Here is a 17425-nt window from a genome sequence, read left to right as displayed (position 1 = left end):
TTATAGAGAAACCACTGCATTTGAGATGTAATCTGTATGTATGCAGATAGTGAGAAAGAACAAGATAGCATGACAACAAGGACTGAATAAAGCTCCCAAATGATGATACCTTTTGCTTTCGACATTAATGTTTATTGCAGGAAAATAACCTTAAATATTAAGTGCAGGAAAAGATTTACAATATTAAAGATTTCTCTACTGATTCATTTTTAACGTTTTTAATTTAAGTAAATAGTGTAAAATGAATGTCATGTAAAAGTATTACTTGAATATAAAATCTATATCCTCAATATAAAATAATAATAACATCAATCATATTCCTCTTAAAGACTCTTGGCTAGGAGACAATAACAATGAATGCTAACAGCAAATTAAAGTACACTAACCTAAATGATTATTAGGAACACCATACTAATGTTTGACCCCCTTTCGCCTTCAGAACTGCCTTAATTCTATGTGGCATTGATTCAACAAGGTGCTGAAAGCATTCTTTAGAAATGTTGGCCCATATTTATAGGATAGCATCTTGATAGCATCATATTTATAGGATAGCATCTTAGGATAGCTATCAGAGGATTGGGTACATGGTGGCCATAAAGGGATGGACATTGGTCAGAAACAATGCTCAGGTAGGCCGTGGCATTTAAACAATGCCCAATTGGCACTAAGGGGCCTAAAGTGTGCCAAGAAAACATCACCCACACCATTACACCACCACCACCAGCCTGCACAGTGGTAACAAGGCATGATGGATCCATGTTCTCATTCTGTTTACGCCAAATTCTGAACCATCTAAAAGTGATGACTCATTAGAGCAGGCAACATTTTTTCTAGTCTTCAACGGTCCAATTTTGGTGAGCTCTTGCAAATTGTAGCCTCTTTTTTCTATTTGTAATGGAGATGAGTGGTAGGCTACCTGGTGGGGTCTTCTGCTGTTGTAACTCATCCACCTCAAGGTTGTGCGTGTTGTGGCTTCACAAATGCTTTTGCTGCATACCTCGGTTGTAACGAGTGGTTATTTCAGTCAAAGTTGCTCTTCTATCAGCTTGAATCAGTCGGCCAATTCTCCTCTGTCCAAGATTGTCTTGACCAGGACCACACCCCAAAATGCATTGAAGTAACTGTCATGTGATTAGTTGATTAGATAATTGCATTAATGAGAAATTGAACAGCTGTTCCTAATAATTATTTAGGTGAGTGCAGTTAGGTCAAATGCAAACTTAATGGAACAAGGCAAAAAAAAAAGTTGTTCTCGGATTGCAAAAGTCTGTTATTTGACATAGTGGTCGGATTACTTATCTAAGACAAAAAATTGAACATTATTGAGATCACACAACTAACCATTATGGCCATTTGAGCATACTGTATCTGTGAAAACAAACAAGGGAGTTAAATTAAACAGATGTTATAATTATAGCATATTCTATGGATAGGTTAGAAGCTGACAGGCAGCTGACAGTTATGGATAGTTAAGTTCACAAACCTGAGCACTGCACTTTGTAAATTAGCTGTAAGAGAAGACCCTTCACAAACATATTCACACTAAATATAAAGCAAGTGAATACAACTTGAGGTGAAATGAAGAGTCCACTCATGTGATTATCCTTGCAAAGCTGCACAAAGTTGGCCAAAATTCAAAGAGAGGCAAACAGCAAACAGATGTTAGGCAACGCACAAACTCAAAAATAATGAATCATCTTTGTGGTAAACAGATCATCAAGCTTTGGAATTTTAGCTCTATCATTTCGCTCAGTAATCGGTTGGCGTTTCCTACACGTATAGTCCAGAAGCAGCTGCAGTTTGATTCCTTTTTTGCCGATCTCTCTATTGTCCTAAGAGTTCAGAAACACTGCAGACAGCTTCTTGCGCCTTCTCTTTAAAAAGAGAAGAAGAAAAAATAGCAGAAGAAGCAGAAAATAATGAAGCCAATGACCCAGTTGACGGAGTATATATAGATGATCACCATGTCCATGTCAAATCGCCAGCCATGCGAATCATCCTCAAAGTTGAAGGAATCAAGCCTGTAGCCCCCGTGAGGGAACTGGCGTCTGCCAATTGGACTTGCCTGCCTTTGAAAGCCTAAGAAAGACAGATATAGACAAAGAGTGGGAGAGAGGAAGAAAGACAAAGCACAATGACTATTACAATGAACATTACAACATTTGAATAACAACGGAATCTGCAGAGTTTATTTATGATGGAATTTGGTGAAATAGATGTAGTAATGGTTTTACCTCCGAAAATGCGAAACAGTTTACGACAGCTCGGAAGAGGCCATTTTGCACAGCTTGCTTTCTGGAAATTCTGCTTCCGAGACAGGTATTCCTTCGGGAAGAACGTACGAGCTGTATGGTTCAGTTCTGTGAAGAGTGGGGTGTGTGAATTTATTTATCTGAGAATCATTAATGCTGTCAATGCAATGTCAATTAAAGTGCATTACTTTCAGAAAGTCCACTCATTTTACATATCTATCTCATAAGGTGTCTCTCAGATCAGAAACTGTCTGCATCAATAAGAGCCTTTTCTGTTCAATCAAAAAGCCAACACAGGAATTTTCCTTACCTTTCATTGCACTACCTTGCAAAACTATAACAAACTACAGTATAAAGCTCAGCAGTAAATATCTAGTTTGCTTTTTTCTTTCTCAGCTCTTCTGTCCTTTTACACCAGTACTCTCAGGTCCTTTAATTCGCATCTCCATTGCTGAGTATTCACTGTCATGAACTTTTCCTCTCAGATCTCATCTTAAGATCTATTCTCACAGTACTTCTCCTCTTCTCACAATCTATGTCTTACAGAACTATTTGAGGGCCGACTCAGAGGCCTAATGCTCCATGGGTTCCCTTGGGAATTTATAATGGATTTGTGGTCTCTATGGCCTTTCTTATCTTTTTATGTACAGTAGAAACTTGTTAGCAACTTACGTTACATCTATCCTCTAAATGACCCATTATTGCAGAAAATCTCAACAACATCAACAAAATATTAATATATTATTATAAAATAATATAAAATGTAAAATAATCAGAGGTGGACAAAGTACAGTTCTTTATTTGAAAGTTCAGATACTACTGGTCAAATATTACTCTGTTAAGTAAAAGTTTTAAAGACCGTTTTTTACTTAAGTAGAGAAGTACTCGTTTTTAAAACTACTTAAAGGGACAATGTGTACTTTTTAATGTATTTTGTTATTTAAAATCTTGTATTCATAAATGTCCTCAATGGTGTACAAATACCTCTGCCAATTATCAGACTTATCTCGTAAACTAAGAAATTATTATCTTTTTATACATGGGACAGGTAGGTCCATGGAGGCTTCCATGTAGTTCCGCCATCTTGAAAAACTATAATAGCAGAGAGGGACAAAAAGTACTACAAAAAGTACTTGCACAGATGTGTCCTCAGAGACTCCCGCTGCCATTCTTTCTCCAAAATATACCCTCAACTGTTGTTAAGGCAACACTCCGCGTGGGTTGTGTCTAAACACCCCACAGAAAAGAGGGGCGGAGTAAGCGAAGCTCATTATCATTTAAAGCTATATGCACTGAAACAGTGCTGAAAACAGAGCTGTTTTTGACCAGGTAAAAATAGTGTTTTCTTAGAATACTAATGAGATTTTTTTTAAATAAAGATATATTACAAAGTTTTCATTTAGACCCTAAAGATTCTTATTAACTTGTACAAAAATGGCATTATATGACCGCTTTAAGGACAAAATCCTGACAAATGTTCTACATGATCTGAACAGTGTTTTGAGGTAACCATAGTATAGGTGGAACAATTGACCGGGCCATTGGATTATTGAAAAATAATGCATACACAATTATTCCTTGCATATTATATATTATTATTGACATTATAGGTCACATTTATAAAAAATATACCAGACATTTCAAGATCTCTTTTTTCCTGTAACAAACCTTTCTGGAAGAAAACATGTGTTATGGTGGTTCTGCACAATGGACAGGGTGTGTTGGTGGGGCAGTTCTTGGCCAGTGTCCGCAGACAAGGCTCACAGAAGACGTGGCTGCAGGGATGGCACATGTACGGACTGAAGTAGACATCCAGACACACTGCACAGATATAGCCTTCACGATCCCGGCTGGGCAGCTCCTCATCCTCACTGCTGCTAGATGGGTTCCCTGTAGAGCTCTTCAACAGAGAGGACATGACTCAGTGCTGATAAACTCAACAATCTAGTGAGCTTCACCTTTACTAGGGAACATTGCTTTTAGTGTTATGCTGATGGTTCGTATAAACAGTGTTTTAACTTGACCTTTAACACACTTGGTTGTTGGACTATAAAGCATATTTTGAATTGTGTTAGAGACAGGCTTTGAGCAGGGGTGGACTCCTCTGATGCACAGGGACTGTCAGCATAATTACAGCTCTCCCTCCAATTGGGACCTCCAGAGACCATGCTCCCTTTTCCCTAGTTGTGTCATTAACACCAAATACACATCTCATAAAAGTATCCACACCCCACTTGACAATCCATGATTTCACATGGTAAACATATCACATGGAATTTTGTTGTTAATTTCTCCATTAGGTTTAGATGCTTCCAAGGTCAAAACACTTTAATATTCTCACAATTTACATTGCAGAATCAACTGTTTTCTCACAGAATATGAAATGGTTCAATTCAATAAAGGATTATAACTTCATCTTTTTTACTGAGAACCTGCTGTGGTCTGATTGGTCAGATGGCACAGTTGTCTGTTGTGGTATATTACATTCTGCATGTGTTGGAAACCAAATTTCTATTACCATATCTGAATTTCAGCTCTGGAGGCTCCCTCACCTGTACACACAGTGATAAAAATAGTAATAATGCTGTTGGTTTTACCATATCAATTTGAGTCCACATTCTCATCACAACATCTTCTCGACATGTTAGCCTCAGCTACAACTACAATGTTTGAAGGTGTGTCAAAGTAAGATGTTCACAGGCAGCTATTGAACAGTGTTTATCGTCAAAAGTTTTTTTTTAAGTGAACTACTCCTTTAATGCTGGTGAATGGGTTTATTGTATAATTCAGAACTTGTTGATTGTTAAAAGGTGCCCTCTGCTGGAAAATTATACATTCTGTGTTAATGATCCGGGATTGATCATTCAGCTTCATAATTGTGCTAGCACAAAAAAAGGAAGAAGAATTGAATAATATTTTTAAATATATGAATACATGTAAGGGATTATGTACCAGCCAGTAATTATTGCAAAATAAACCCTAAATTTGATAACAATATTTAAAGAAAAAGATGTCCAGCACAACAGAAGATAATCAGTCTTGCAACAAAACAAATACTGAAACAAAAATCACAAAATTCATATATAATTATTGTTATTATTATTATTTTTATCTGAAATCAGTTACTTGTTGTTCTGGGTAGTGTGTCCGTTGTATCATTGTGTTTCTATTTGTTTTACCTGAAAACTCATTTCAAGATACTACGTCAAAAGTTTAATATTTATCATAAAAGTAATACAGTACCTCCGATGCTGATATATTTTATCGAGCTCAGAGATAATACCTCCATTTGTCAGCCAAACTCTGAAATATTAAGTTATTATTTTAGTATTTTAATACTTTCACAATTTGCATGTTAATGGTTCTCTATTGGTTAATGACCACATGACACGCAGATAAACAGATTAAATATTTCACTTTTACCCCATTTTATTATTTTAAAATTATTTCTTTATCTTTGACAGTTTTATGATTAAATCAATTTGCTTTTCATCAACTCACAAAAACTAATAATAAATTAATTCTATATCTATATTTTTCTTTAACTAAACACTGTATTTATTTGTATATGAATTAATCTTTTGGCACCAACTTTACAGAAACAAACTAGATTACTTCAAAGCATATCATCTTAAGTTAGTAAGTACAATTGAGACAGAGACTTGCAGTAATTGCAAAGGAGTTGATCTTATCTTCTCACTTCTCTAGAATTGCAGCTCTTAAATCAAGAAAGCTAATATTCTGACAGAAAAGCATTGGTCTGTCACACATCAATCCCAGCTTGAGCTGCTCTTGAAAGAGAGGCTGCTATTACAACTCGTGTATGTGTGTTTATGCTTCACCTGCGCGTTCTCCTGCTGCTGGCTCTGTCTGCAGCGCTCTCTCCTCCTCTGTCTCCTCCTCAGGCTCTTCAGTCGTTTCCTCTCTCTCTTGCTCAGCCTGCGATCCCCAGTGGGAGTAGGTGTGAGCAGGGATGAAGTCACTCTGCCAGCCAGCTCTCCAACCTCCTGTTCCCCCTCAGAGCTGCTGAGAGACATCAGAGGAGCTCTGTGGTAGGAACTGCCTGTTCCCTGATCTTCGCGAGAGCCTCTAATAATATCCGATCTAACAGGATCAAGATCGGACCTTCTCGAAAGCATCATAGCCCTACTATAGGAAGGCTGAGCAGGAGGGCTTATCCTATGGCATGGGGAAGTGGAAGCCTGCTGGCTGGCTGTGGATCTCAGCACATGTCCAGTGAGGACAGCACAGTCTGGAAAGAGCAGATGAGAGAATCCTTGTGGGGAGTATCGCTCTCTGTAGTGAGCCTTTCGATGGGTGTCCATATAGTCCAGACTGAACGCCTTCCTGTGGGCAAGTCTGACTCCAAGTGTGGCCCTCTGCAGGGGCCTGACCTCTAAGCACAGGGCCTCAGCCGTACGCCCACAACCCTCTCCTCCATGTGAGTCCATCTCCGAGATCAGACAACTCACTGGCGAACCGAGTCCTCCCCCGCCACTGCACCCAACCCTGCAGCAGAACGGGAAACGTTTGAGTTCATTGTTGCAGAGGTGAGCAGGAACATACTGGCCCCCTGAGGCATTTTGCACTGTTGACAAAGGTAAAGCCCCCTAAATAGTGGCAGTTCAGCGACCCAATTGTCTCCAGGGGCCTGTAGAATTCAAACAGCCCACAATGCATGCATTGTTATAAGGGTGGTAAAATTAGGTGAAATAACTAGACCAACCTTTTTTAACAGACATGGTCAGCTCTTTTTCTATCTGAACAGCAGCATATATATGAGTAACGCTGACTGAAACGAAATATGTACTCATTTCACAGTTTGTGTGGTTTTCTTGGAGCTTTATTAATATAGTGATTAAGTTACAAGCGCAAGTAAACAATTTTTCTCACAAAATTATATATATATATATATACAGTATATATATATATATATATATATATATATATATATATATATATATATATTTCAATGATCTTTTAATTTTAACATTTTAATTCAATGTACATTTCGATGGATAACAATGGATTTGTTGATTTGTAACATAAAATGTTAAATCAATTTAATGCAATTTTTAATTAAACAAAATACGTTGTAAATAATAAACATTAATGGTATATTCTAATATTGATTTTTTTTATTTATATTATAGAAAAAGAGACCGCTAAAAGATTAAACTACTTAAACCAAAGAGACATTCGTCATTGCATAAGGTAGTGATGGGTTATGGCACTATGCTATGTAATGTTTATTAATATTAATAATCAATTTCGAAACCATGCTCTAAACCGCTTTTTTGTTGTACTCATCTGAGTGTTGTCGGCTATGCTAGCCAGAGTTTAAATGTATTGATATTATTTATATTCTAGCGCATTTGAGAGAAAATATATGCTGCATGGTGTTGAGAGTGATCTGAGTCGTTAGGAAACGGGGTCTCGTTCGATACTTCGCCGTCATTAATGTTCTTTCATCTTTTTGCCATGTTCTCACCAGATGGCAGCAGATTTCCGTTCTGGGTATACGCCGGGAACTGTCCATGGTGCTGAAAATACTTCTTTTTCAGGCGCATCTGTACAAGTCAAGTCATACACGTGTATATTCTAATAATCACCAAATGATATTCGAAAAGCATCATCATTATACTGGCATATTATAGGCCTACTGGCACTTTTGCAATGAGCATGTAATAGTGAATATATTATTTGTATACGTTTTCAGGTTCATTAGTTGTTCACAGAATTAAATGCTCTGTAAAGTATTTTTTCATCTTTTTTGCCAACCATTTAACTTATTTATATATTTACATATATATTTACATGTAAATATACAAATATACATACATATATATACATGCATACACATACACACATATATATATATATATAAAAAAAATCCGATAGATTTCAAGCTGATATTTTTAAGGAAATCCAAAAAAGTGCAATTAGTTTAGCACTGCAAAAATACAATAAACTAATATAAAAGTTTAAAAGGGCTGTAAAAAGAAAATCATAATTGTGCCTTAATTGACAACCAATAAACATTTTAACAAGGACGTTCTTGAATTTGTGTGCTCAACTTTCATAACATCAACTGTTGAATATCTCAAAATATATTAGAATAGCAGCTCATATCCTAAATACAATTTTGTGCTACTTTAAAGCTTGCACAACAGCTCTGCAAAGTGCGCGCTCCAACCTCTCAACCATCTCTGACGCATTCAGCACGACTCGTATAAATGAATTCACTTCGTCACTGGGCGCCAATGATCGCAGCTCGAGCGTGCGGCACTTCCTGAGCCCGGAGCCCGCCATGCGTCTTCAGAGCAGCGAGGTGACCGGCGCGAGGGACCGTTTCTGAGTGACCGCTCTCACCATGGAGAGTTACAACAACACCACAGAAAGCCAAGATTGGAGTGGGAACGAGACGACAGTTAGTGAAGTTGCTCTGTGTTACCAAATAATCGGCTCGCTTTTCCTGGCTGCGTTAATTCTGTTTGCCATATTGGGAAACGCGTGTGTCATCGCTGCCATCGCCTTGGAGAGATCGCTTCAGAATGTGGCCAACTATCTTATCGGCTCGCTGGCCGTCACAGACCTCATGGTGTCGGTTCTGGTACTACCCATGGCAGCCCTGTATCAGGTTTTGAACAAATGGACTTTGGGACAGGAGATGTGCGATATATTCATCTCTCTTGACGTGTTGTGCTGCACCTCTTCCATCCTGCACCTGTGCGCAATCGCTTTGGATAGGTTCTGGGCCATCACCGATCCCATAGACTATGTGAATAAAAGGACCCCCAGAAGAGCGGCTATCTTGATCAGCCTCACTTGGCTAATAGGATTTTCCATTTCCATTCCGCCCATGTTGGGTTGGAGGAAACCAGAGGACCGGGCAGACCCCGACGCGTGCACAATCAGCCAAGACCACGGGTACACCATCTACTCAACTTTTGGAGCTTTCTACATCCCCCTCATCCTCATGCTGGTCCTCTACGGGCGGATATTCAAAGCGGCGAGGTTTCGTATAAGGAAAACGGTGAAGAAACCCGAGAAAGCCAAAATCGCGGACAAATGCCTCGCGGTGTCTCCGGCGCTGTTTCCGAGGAAAGCGAACGGCGAGCTGGGCAAAACTTGGAGGCGAAGCGTGGAGCCGCAACCGTGCGTAAACGGAGCGGTGAAACAAGCGGAGGACGGAGAGTCGTTCGAGATCACAGAAGTTCAAACCGTCTCCAAAAACCACCTGAGCTTGCCCAACAACCCTCAGCCGTGTTTCGAGAGCAGAAACGAGAAAAACACGGAAGCGAAGCGCAAAGTGGCTTTAGCCAGAGAGCGCAAAACGGTCAAGACTCTGGGAATCATTATGGGCACGTTCATTTTCTGCTGGCTGCCCTTCTTCATCGTGGCGCTTGTTTTGCCTTTCTGTCAAGATTGTTTTATGCCCGAGTGGCTGAGGGCAGTCATTAACTGGCTCGGATACTCCAACTCACTTTTGAATCCTATCATATATGCGTACTTTAACAAAGACTTCCAGAACGCGTTTAAGAAGATTTTGAAATGCAAATGTATTAGACAGTGAACGAAGCTAAGAGACGGAGGCTAATATGCAGATAATGATTGTTAAAGAGCTGATCTAAAGGCATTAATGGACAGTCCTTCGGCACAAGAAGAGTTAGAGCTCTGTCTTTGTGTATCTGTTTATCTGTGAAGTTAATCTGCGTCCACCACAACACAATGTGCATATTGTACCACTGGATGGATGGATTCAGATTAGATCAAGAATCTCAGACCAGCTGCGTTCGTGCATTAAACAATAAAGCCCTTAAACAAAAAATGCTTTTGTTTTATACGGCATATGACGAAAGGCACCTTTCTCCGAGCAAGGAGCTGTTGGTGGGATTGTAAGCACACGGATACACCAATTTCCAGCAGATTATTAATGTAGAAAAATGTAATGTGAAATCATTTCTCTTACATCTATTTGTTTACATCTATTTGTTTTTCTTATATGACACAGACTGACTGGACATACCTTGAAATAAAAAAATAAATAAATCTAGATCACAAAAAAATCACTGTATTTGAATCATTGCAGTTGGGAAGGGTTGACAAAGCTTGCAAGGGAAATATCACATTACCACATTCAGATGTACAATTCAAGAAAGTACTTAATTATATCTTATAAATCTAATTAAATATATTTTATAAATTCATATTCATAAATGAGTTGGTATAATGCAATCTTACAAAAGGAACTTGCTAAAATGATTATTATGCTCTATGTTTTTCTTCGTTTGGCACATAAAGAAGCCTCTCAAGTCAAAGATGTTTAATTTGGATATGGACATAAAATCTAAATATGTGCACATAGATAATAAAGCTATAAAGCAATGCAAAGCATGTGTTGAATATCAGTGCCAGTATCAGAGATGCAGTGAGTATACTGTACAAAGATGCGTTTGCATTGGGCACAGCTAGGCCTTTGTTCCCAATACTGCAGTCGTGACACTCCATTAATGATGATAAAACTAACCTGTGAACCAGACAGTTCAAGTGATTCAAAATTACAACCCTAAACGGGCTTAAAGAGCCTTACACATTTAAGTGCAAGGCAAATAGAATGTGTTGAGCTATAAACCTCCTCTCGTAAATCGAATTGGCTCACACCACCCCAAACATACTTTACATGTCTCTCCAGATGTTTCATTTTTTAAAGCTATCACAGATTACAAGCCACTTCCAGTGTCATTTTCAATGTATCTTTCGAGTGGCCACATGCACAGTGATGGGAGAGGCGATGGTGCAGAAATCTTATTCAAATAACATCCTAAGGCTCTGCCCACATAGAACCCTGGCAAAATATAAATGTCATGGAAAATACCAAATGTAATATTTATGATTTGCTTTTCCTCCTACATTTGTAAACGTGCTGTTTTACTGACACACTGCCATGTGACGGACGAGGCCGTTCGGATGAGATGACAGCATTGATAACTTGACAAAGGACATTGTGAACAGAACACAAAGCACTCGTGGTAATATCCTCTGCTGGATTTAAATTTTGTTGACTAACTCCTTTAGTGCATAAAGGGCCTATAAACTAATTTGACCCATTTACACTTGTAACATTTTTTTTTTTAAATGTACACCACTGCTGATGATAGTGGTCATGACCCCCTGTCAAAGTTATAAATGACTAGCCACCAACTTTGGCTTGCTCTGTAACTATAGGGAAAAGGCACAATATGAATTCCACCCCATTGTGCCCTGGAGTAAATTGAAATGGCCATGAGGGACATTCACAAGGTCATTCTAACCTTGATATAACTATTTGTGAGGCTATGACAAGTGAAAAGAATATCCTAGACTCATCCTCCGAGGAAAGCCTCAGTCTAGAGACTACAGTATATAGTGGCTTTGAGCTACTCAGCTGACCCTTGTTTCCGAGCATTAAGAAAAAATTAAGCTGCATGTTTGTCACTTCTTTATTTATTTTTTTTTAAAGTGATACATTGCCAAAGACCTACAGTATGAATCATCACTTCCTTGCTCTTACTCTGATGGATCTTTCCCCTGCATGTTTAAAGCATAGGAAACAATTATTACAAATGACTGTACATCTGTGTGATAATTTTTGGATCTCTGGATTGTTGCACATTGCCTTGTTGCCTGTACTTATTAAAAGAACAACTCTTTAATAAAAACAAAACAAAAAAAATAATAAATCAGTTCAGGTTAAAGTTGTTCAAAGCTGTTTAAAATGTAAAATATTTTAATGAATTGCTTTGTTTAAAATGTTTACCTTAGTTTTACCTGATATTTATATACAGTACTGCCATATGCCTACATTATAAACTGTAAAATTGTGAAATGTCATTACAATTTTTAAATTACTTTCTTCATTTTAATTACATTTTATTTTAAAATGTAATTTATTTTAAATGTGAATTTTCATCATCATTACTCCAGTCTTCAGTATCCTTTATAAATCATTCATATGCTGTTCTGGCACTCAATAAACATTTTTATTCTTATTATTATCAATGTTGAAAACAGTTGCAGTGCTTCTCTTTGTGGCAACCATGAAACATTTTCCAGGACTCTTTGATGAATTCTTGGTCAAGTTAATGCATCCTTGCTGAATTTATTTATTAATTTCTTTTTTTTAAAGACCCTAAACTTTTAAACAGTATGTGATTTATTTGCAATGTATGTAAAATAATATACAAATATAAAAATGCAAAATAACAATATACATGTATAAAAATATAATTTTTTTGAAAAAACAGACATGTTTCGTTTAAACAAATGTAATAAACATACATTGATCTCTCCCAATGGTATTTTCAATGTGTTTTACCAAATATCATTTTATATGGTATTTCTGAAGGTGAGTTTGCTGAGTTCACACTAATGTATGTTCAGCGAAAAATCACAGTCACTTGAGTTTCTGTTTCAGGGTCAAAAATTTTAAACAAAAGAGCTGTTGGATCAAAAGTCCCCTGTTGGGTTCATGACAAAAAATATATATTTTTTGCATATTCAAAAGGAAATGTTGCATGCTACTATAAAAAGTGAACATATTCAGTTGTTGCTTTATGGAGGTACAGTATTTCTACCTGATTCTTCCTATAAATTCTAATTTTGTAGTGTAGATTAATTTGATCTAAACAAACAAAATTTTTACAGGATTTTGAAATTTTGATTTCAGTTGATCAGTAATCTTTCAACAAAACTGTACACTCAAAAAAATTATATGTTGGCTTTAACTATTTTTTTTTTTCGTCAACAGGTTCCACATAACGGGATTATCTTAAACAAACACAATTTCTTCATGTAACTCCAACATAATGGAATTAAGTCATTTTAAATTACCCAATTTAAGTAGTCTCAACGTGAATTTTTAAAGGCTTCCTGAAATTATTCAAAGGCATTTTATTATATTCATTCATTCATTCATTTATATTTCATTTGATTCAGTGGCATTTAATTAAATTGATAGACTTTTGCAAGCTATTTGCTAGAAGTAATACAAGCAGTAGCACAATCTTGAATGAAAGATTTACATGCTCCTTCATCCAAAACAATAGAAAATAATGAAATCAGTCGACAGGAAAACAAAATGCTCCATTCTTCTCCACAATGGTAACCCACTGTAATTTAAATGGTTTAATAATTCCAATGCAATTTAACATTAAACACTATTACACACTATAGTCTTCCCCTTTTCTAAATTTCTCAAAAACAAAACTAAATAACTCATAATTTTAACATTTATTCTCTCTTAATTCAACCATATGCAAAGCATGCTGTGAACTAAAAGCACTGCCCAGTTTCAGTTAATGCAACACAAATCAATCATGTAATCCAACACAAAATGATTAAGTAAACTTAAGTTGTAAGTATATTTAAGCAGATTGAACACAATAAAAATTAAGTTTGGGCAAAATGCAGTTGTCTCGCACTGCTACCCTCTGGATGTAGAACACATTTTTTTTTACTTACCATAAATGGTTTGTGTTTAGACAACGCATTAGGATTTTGTACGTTAAATTGAGACATAATTACATAGACCTTAATAGAAAAAAAAAAAACATTTCAAGTCAAAAAACACAATTGTTATAAGTAAACTATATATAAATATATTATGGGACTAAGTAATGTGGTTTGACAGAATCTGAAAGACGTTTTACATTTGAATGCAAACTGTCTATAGTCAAATGTAAATTTTCCTTATTGCGCTCTCTTTCTCTCTATATCTGAAATGAACCAAGCAAGAAGACAATAAAAAGAGAAAAATTAGCAATACCAAAAAATAGCAATTTTACATCTTTGCATTTCAATAGAGACTAACCGAGGGGCACAATAATGTCATTGTGTGATTGGTCATGAGTCACCTCACTTCAGTGACAGTCATCATCACACAAATACGTCACTGAAGACTCTGGGGCCTTTGAGCGCATTTTTTTTTTTACTTCAGACTCAGAGTGTAATGAAATTGGTAAACTCTTCATTTTTCAATTAATGTTTGTACCGACACAGCTGACATGTTATTGTAGTTTTAACAAAGTGTGAAAACAAGCAGTTTTTACTAAAACGTAATAGATTTTTCATTTTCTTCACTGGGCTCTTTCCAGAGTTGGGCGATGTGGACTGAGCAAAACAATTTCTATTGCTTTACTACCAGCTCCATTAAATGAGTAATTCCATTAGCTTTCTTTCAGACACACTGACCAAGCCATTTAAGATTCAGCTGAAGGTCCTGCTGCTATTGACCTGATCTGCTGTAGCACATTGCAGCCAGCTTTCCCTAAGTGCCTGCGGTTTGCCCAGAGAGAGTGCGTCTGAACATTAAAAGACGGGGCACCGAGGAGGCGAAGCTGATGAATAACAACAGCAAGGACCTGGTCGACATACATTTTTTTTTTCACATTTAATCATAATACTTTGTAATTATATTACATTTTACCAAACTTAAAAACAGCAGTTAGTGATAGTTAGCCTACACAATGCCTTATGAAATGGATAAAATTTATAAATAGGCATATTTTAATATATTAAATATTATTATATTATATATTATAATATATGATCTATATTATTATCTATTATAATATATAAAATAATATTTTTATATTATTTAAATAATTAAACATAATTTATTAAAAACATTTTATTCAGAAATAATTGATAAGGTCTGAAAGTTGATAATATGTTTAAAAACTAGTTCGTTAAACTTGATATATATATATATATATATATATATATATATATATATATATATATTATTTAAATTGATGTGTGTGTGTGTGTGTGGGTGTGTAAATGTCAGATTTGATTAATTAGGATTAATCGTTTTGACAGCACTAATAAAACACTTTAAAAATCATTCGGAATTTACATAATGTTCAATGTAAAACAAAAAAAAAGTATTTTGAAAAACGTTAATATTTTAAATAATTCACATGCCTTGTGAATGTTAAAAAGACTTTTAGGCTTAGTTTTATATGATTCATATGCTACTCCGTTTTATTACAATATTTAAAGTGCAATTCTCAGAGTAATAAAACAGAATATCACAACTTCGTTTCGTATCATGTTGACTTATGGGACATTTACACAATAGTTTTCAAGTAAAAACAGAAAACTTTTTGTCAGTTTATTAACACACGATAACAGCGTTTCGGTGGCCTGAAAATGCTAAACTAAAAAACAAAAACATAAATTTGTGAAAACGGTGACGTCACGCACGTGCGTACGTGTTCAGGCCTGGGGCACATTCAAGTTCAAAACCGTGCATTCAAAAATGTTTTGCTACAGTTTCCAAGTTTAATGTCATGAACTCGCATAATGGGTTCAAGGAAAGTAATTTACAAATGTGTTCAATGCAGTTCGGTATACACAACAACTGAGGATATTAGAAGATATGTTTGTCGTCGTTTATTGTAAAAATATAGGATATCGGTCGCACATGTGGACCTTGTTAAACCTTGAAAAAAAAATCATAAAAAAATATAGGCCAAGGATATCAACATAATGATGCAGTTGTTTATATTTTTTAGCTTCATTGCAAGTGTGTGACATTTGGTATAGAAAACAATGGTAATTAAGTGCTTTTCATTAAAAAAAAAAGAAAAAAAAAGGGTATTAAAACAGTGTGAACTACAAATTTAGTCATGTGAGGCTAAATAGAATGTGAATTAGGTAAAATGTGTCCTTCCATTTCAGTTTCCACAAATTCCTTCACTCGATTGGTATGTTCTCTTGTGTTCTGTGCAGCAAGTGTAGTAACTTTAACGTCAGGCACATTTTGTAGTATTACGGTAAACACATATTTATAGCAACTTCATCAGCCTCTGAAAATTTTTCACAAAGAACACAAAGATTGGCCTTCCCAGCTGCCATAGTTGCAACTCTTGCGTCATCAGACGTGTGTTAAACGCATCACAGTTTCTGGTTAAAAAACGTTGTGCAACGTTTTGTCGGGGCTGAACGCAGCGCTAGATGCATAATAGGCGTGAAGGGGATCGTTTTGACAACGACTATGTTTACAAGCTTTCACAATTTCATTACAATTAACTACAATGGGGGGGGGGGTGGGGGTTCACAGTCACACATGGAGACTTTCACAAGTCAAAGCAATTCATTACTACTCAACGTTTGACAGCTGATATGACAGCCATTTGGATTATAGGCCTACTTAATGTAATGCTAAAACAAATTATTTTACAGTGTACTTGGATCATTTAAAGTTCATTTACCAGCAGTGAATGTGTTGCTGCTCCTGGCCTCTGGCTGTGAGTCTGAGGAAGAGCTGAACCCAGGGATGCCCTCCACAATGGGCAGGTTCACATTCAACTCTTCTGTCGGGGTATAACTTGGGGGTGCAGGACCACCACCTCTTTGTTTAGCTTTTCTTTTTTTTTCTTTTTTTCCTCAGCCTTTTTCTTGGTTGCTTTTATAAACAGGCAAATGTTTATTAACAGTGCCTTTTTAAAAGAGAATTAGTACAAATTACCGTTATGTAGAATGTATATCTCTCATGGCATTTGCACACTTTGAGGTTTTCCCTGGTGTAATTAAGTTTTCAAATCCAGCATATCTTTCAAGCAATAACTCTTGCTCTGCTGTGGTAAAAAACATTGGGCACGTTGAGCAGCCAATAGCAGCATTGCTGATCAATGTTTCTACTATCGATACATATCCCCTTTTAAAACAGTGCATGAACGTGCAATTATCTCAAATAATTCAATCCAGCTATACTAATCATTAACTACTGCTAAAGTCATTCATTTCTAGTGTCAGCCCAATCATCACTGTGTTTGTTACTCTCTCTCTCTCAAAACTGGTTTTGTCCCCCTTGCTCTTAAAACTGCTGTCATCCGTCCAATACTCAAGAAATCGACCCTAGACCTGGAGGTCCTGGGAAATGCCAATCAGGCCAATCTCCAATCTCACCTTTCTGTCAAAGGTTCTAGAGAAGGAAGCTGCCTCTCAACTTCATAACCATTTAAAAAACAACAACCTATTTGAGATATTTCAATCAGGCTTTTGTTCGGGCCACAGTACCGAAACAGCTCTGCTCAGGGTGACAAATGACCTTATAGCAGCTGATTCAGGATCGTCATTACTGTACAGTCGACACAGTAGAGTCGACCATACCATCCTCCGGGACC

At 36.5% G+C, this 17425-nt stretch overlaps 2 protein-coding genes across 2 annotated transcripts; one reads left to right on the top strand and one right to left on the bottom strand.

Moving 5' to 3' along the window:
- Positions 1-95: 95 nt before the first annotated feature.
- rnf180a (ring finger protein 180a) lies at positions 96-7090 on the bottom strand. Its single transcript, XM_039680632.2, has 4 exons — positions 6095-7090; positions 3921-4152; positions 2235-2360; positions 96-2079 (listed from the first exon to the last, which is right to left on the bottom strand). Exons 1-4 carry the CDS (start codon positions 6701-6703, stop codon positions 1877-1879), a joined length of 1170 nt encoding a protein of 389 aa, XP_039536566.2. The 5' UTR covers positions 6704-7090; the 3' UTR covers positions 96-1876.
- A 1374-nt stretch (positions 7091-8464) lies between these two features.
- htr1aa (5-hydroxytryptamine (serotonin) receptor 1A a) lies at positions 8465-12404 on the top strand. The gene has a single exon (XM_039680621.2). The coding sequence runs from the start codon at positions 8626-8628 to the stop codon at positions 9826-9828; it is 1203 nt and encodes a 400-aa protein (XP_039536555.2). The 5' UTR covers positions 8465-8625; the 3' UTR covers positions 9829-12404.
- The last annotated feature ends 5021 nt before the right edge of the window (positions 12405-17425 follow it).

The sequence above is a fragment of the Pimephales promelas genome, chromosome 14 (assembly GCF_988280905.1).
Source record: "Pimephales promelas chromosome 14, fPimPro1.hap1.1, whole genome shotgun sequence".
NCBI lineage: Eukaryota > Metazoa > Chordata > Actinopteri > Cypriniformes > Leuciscidae > Pimephales > Pimephales promelas.
Note: the sequence above shows the minus strand (reverse complement) of the source record. Positions and strands in the feature narration are given on the sequence as shown.

Bases quoted from the DNA above. Each gene is read 5' to 3' on its own strand.
- rnf180a (XM_039680632.2), bottom strand. From the start codon at position 6,703: ATGGACTCACATGGAGGAGAGGGTTGTGGGCGTACGGCTGAGGCCCTG. The intron at 2,361-3,920 runs GTTTGTTACAGG...CACTCTTCACAG, and splicing joins ACATGTTTTCTTCCAGAAAG to AACTGAACCATACAGCTCGT. The intron at 2,080-2,234 runs GTAAAACCATTA...TGTCTTTCTTAG, and splicing joins ACTGTTTCGCATTTTCGGAG to GCTTTCAAAGGCAGGCAAGT.
- htr1aa (XM_039680621.2), top strand. From the start codon at position 8,626: ATGGAGAGTTACAACAACACCACAGAAAGCCAAGATTGGAGTGGGAAC.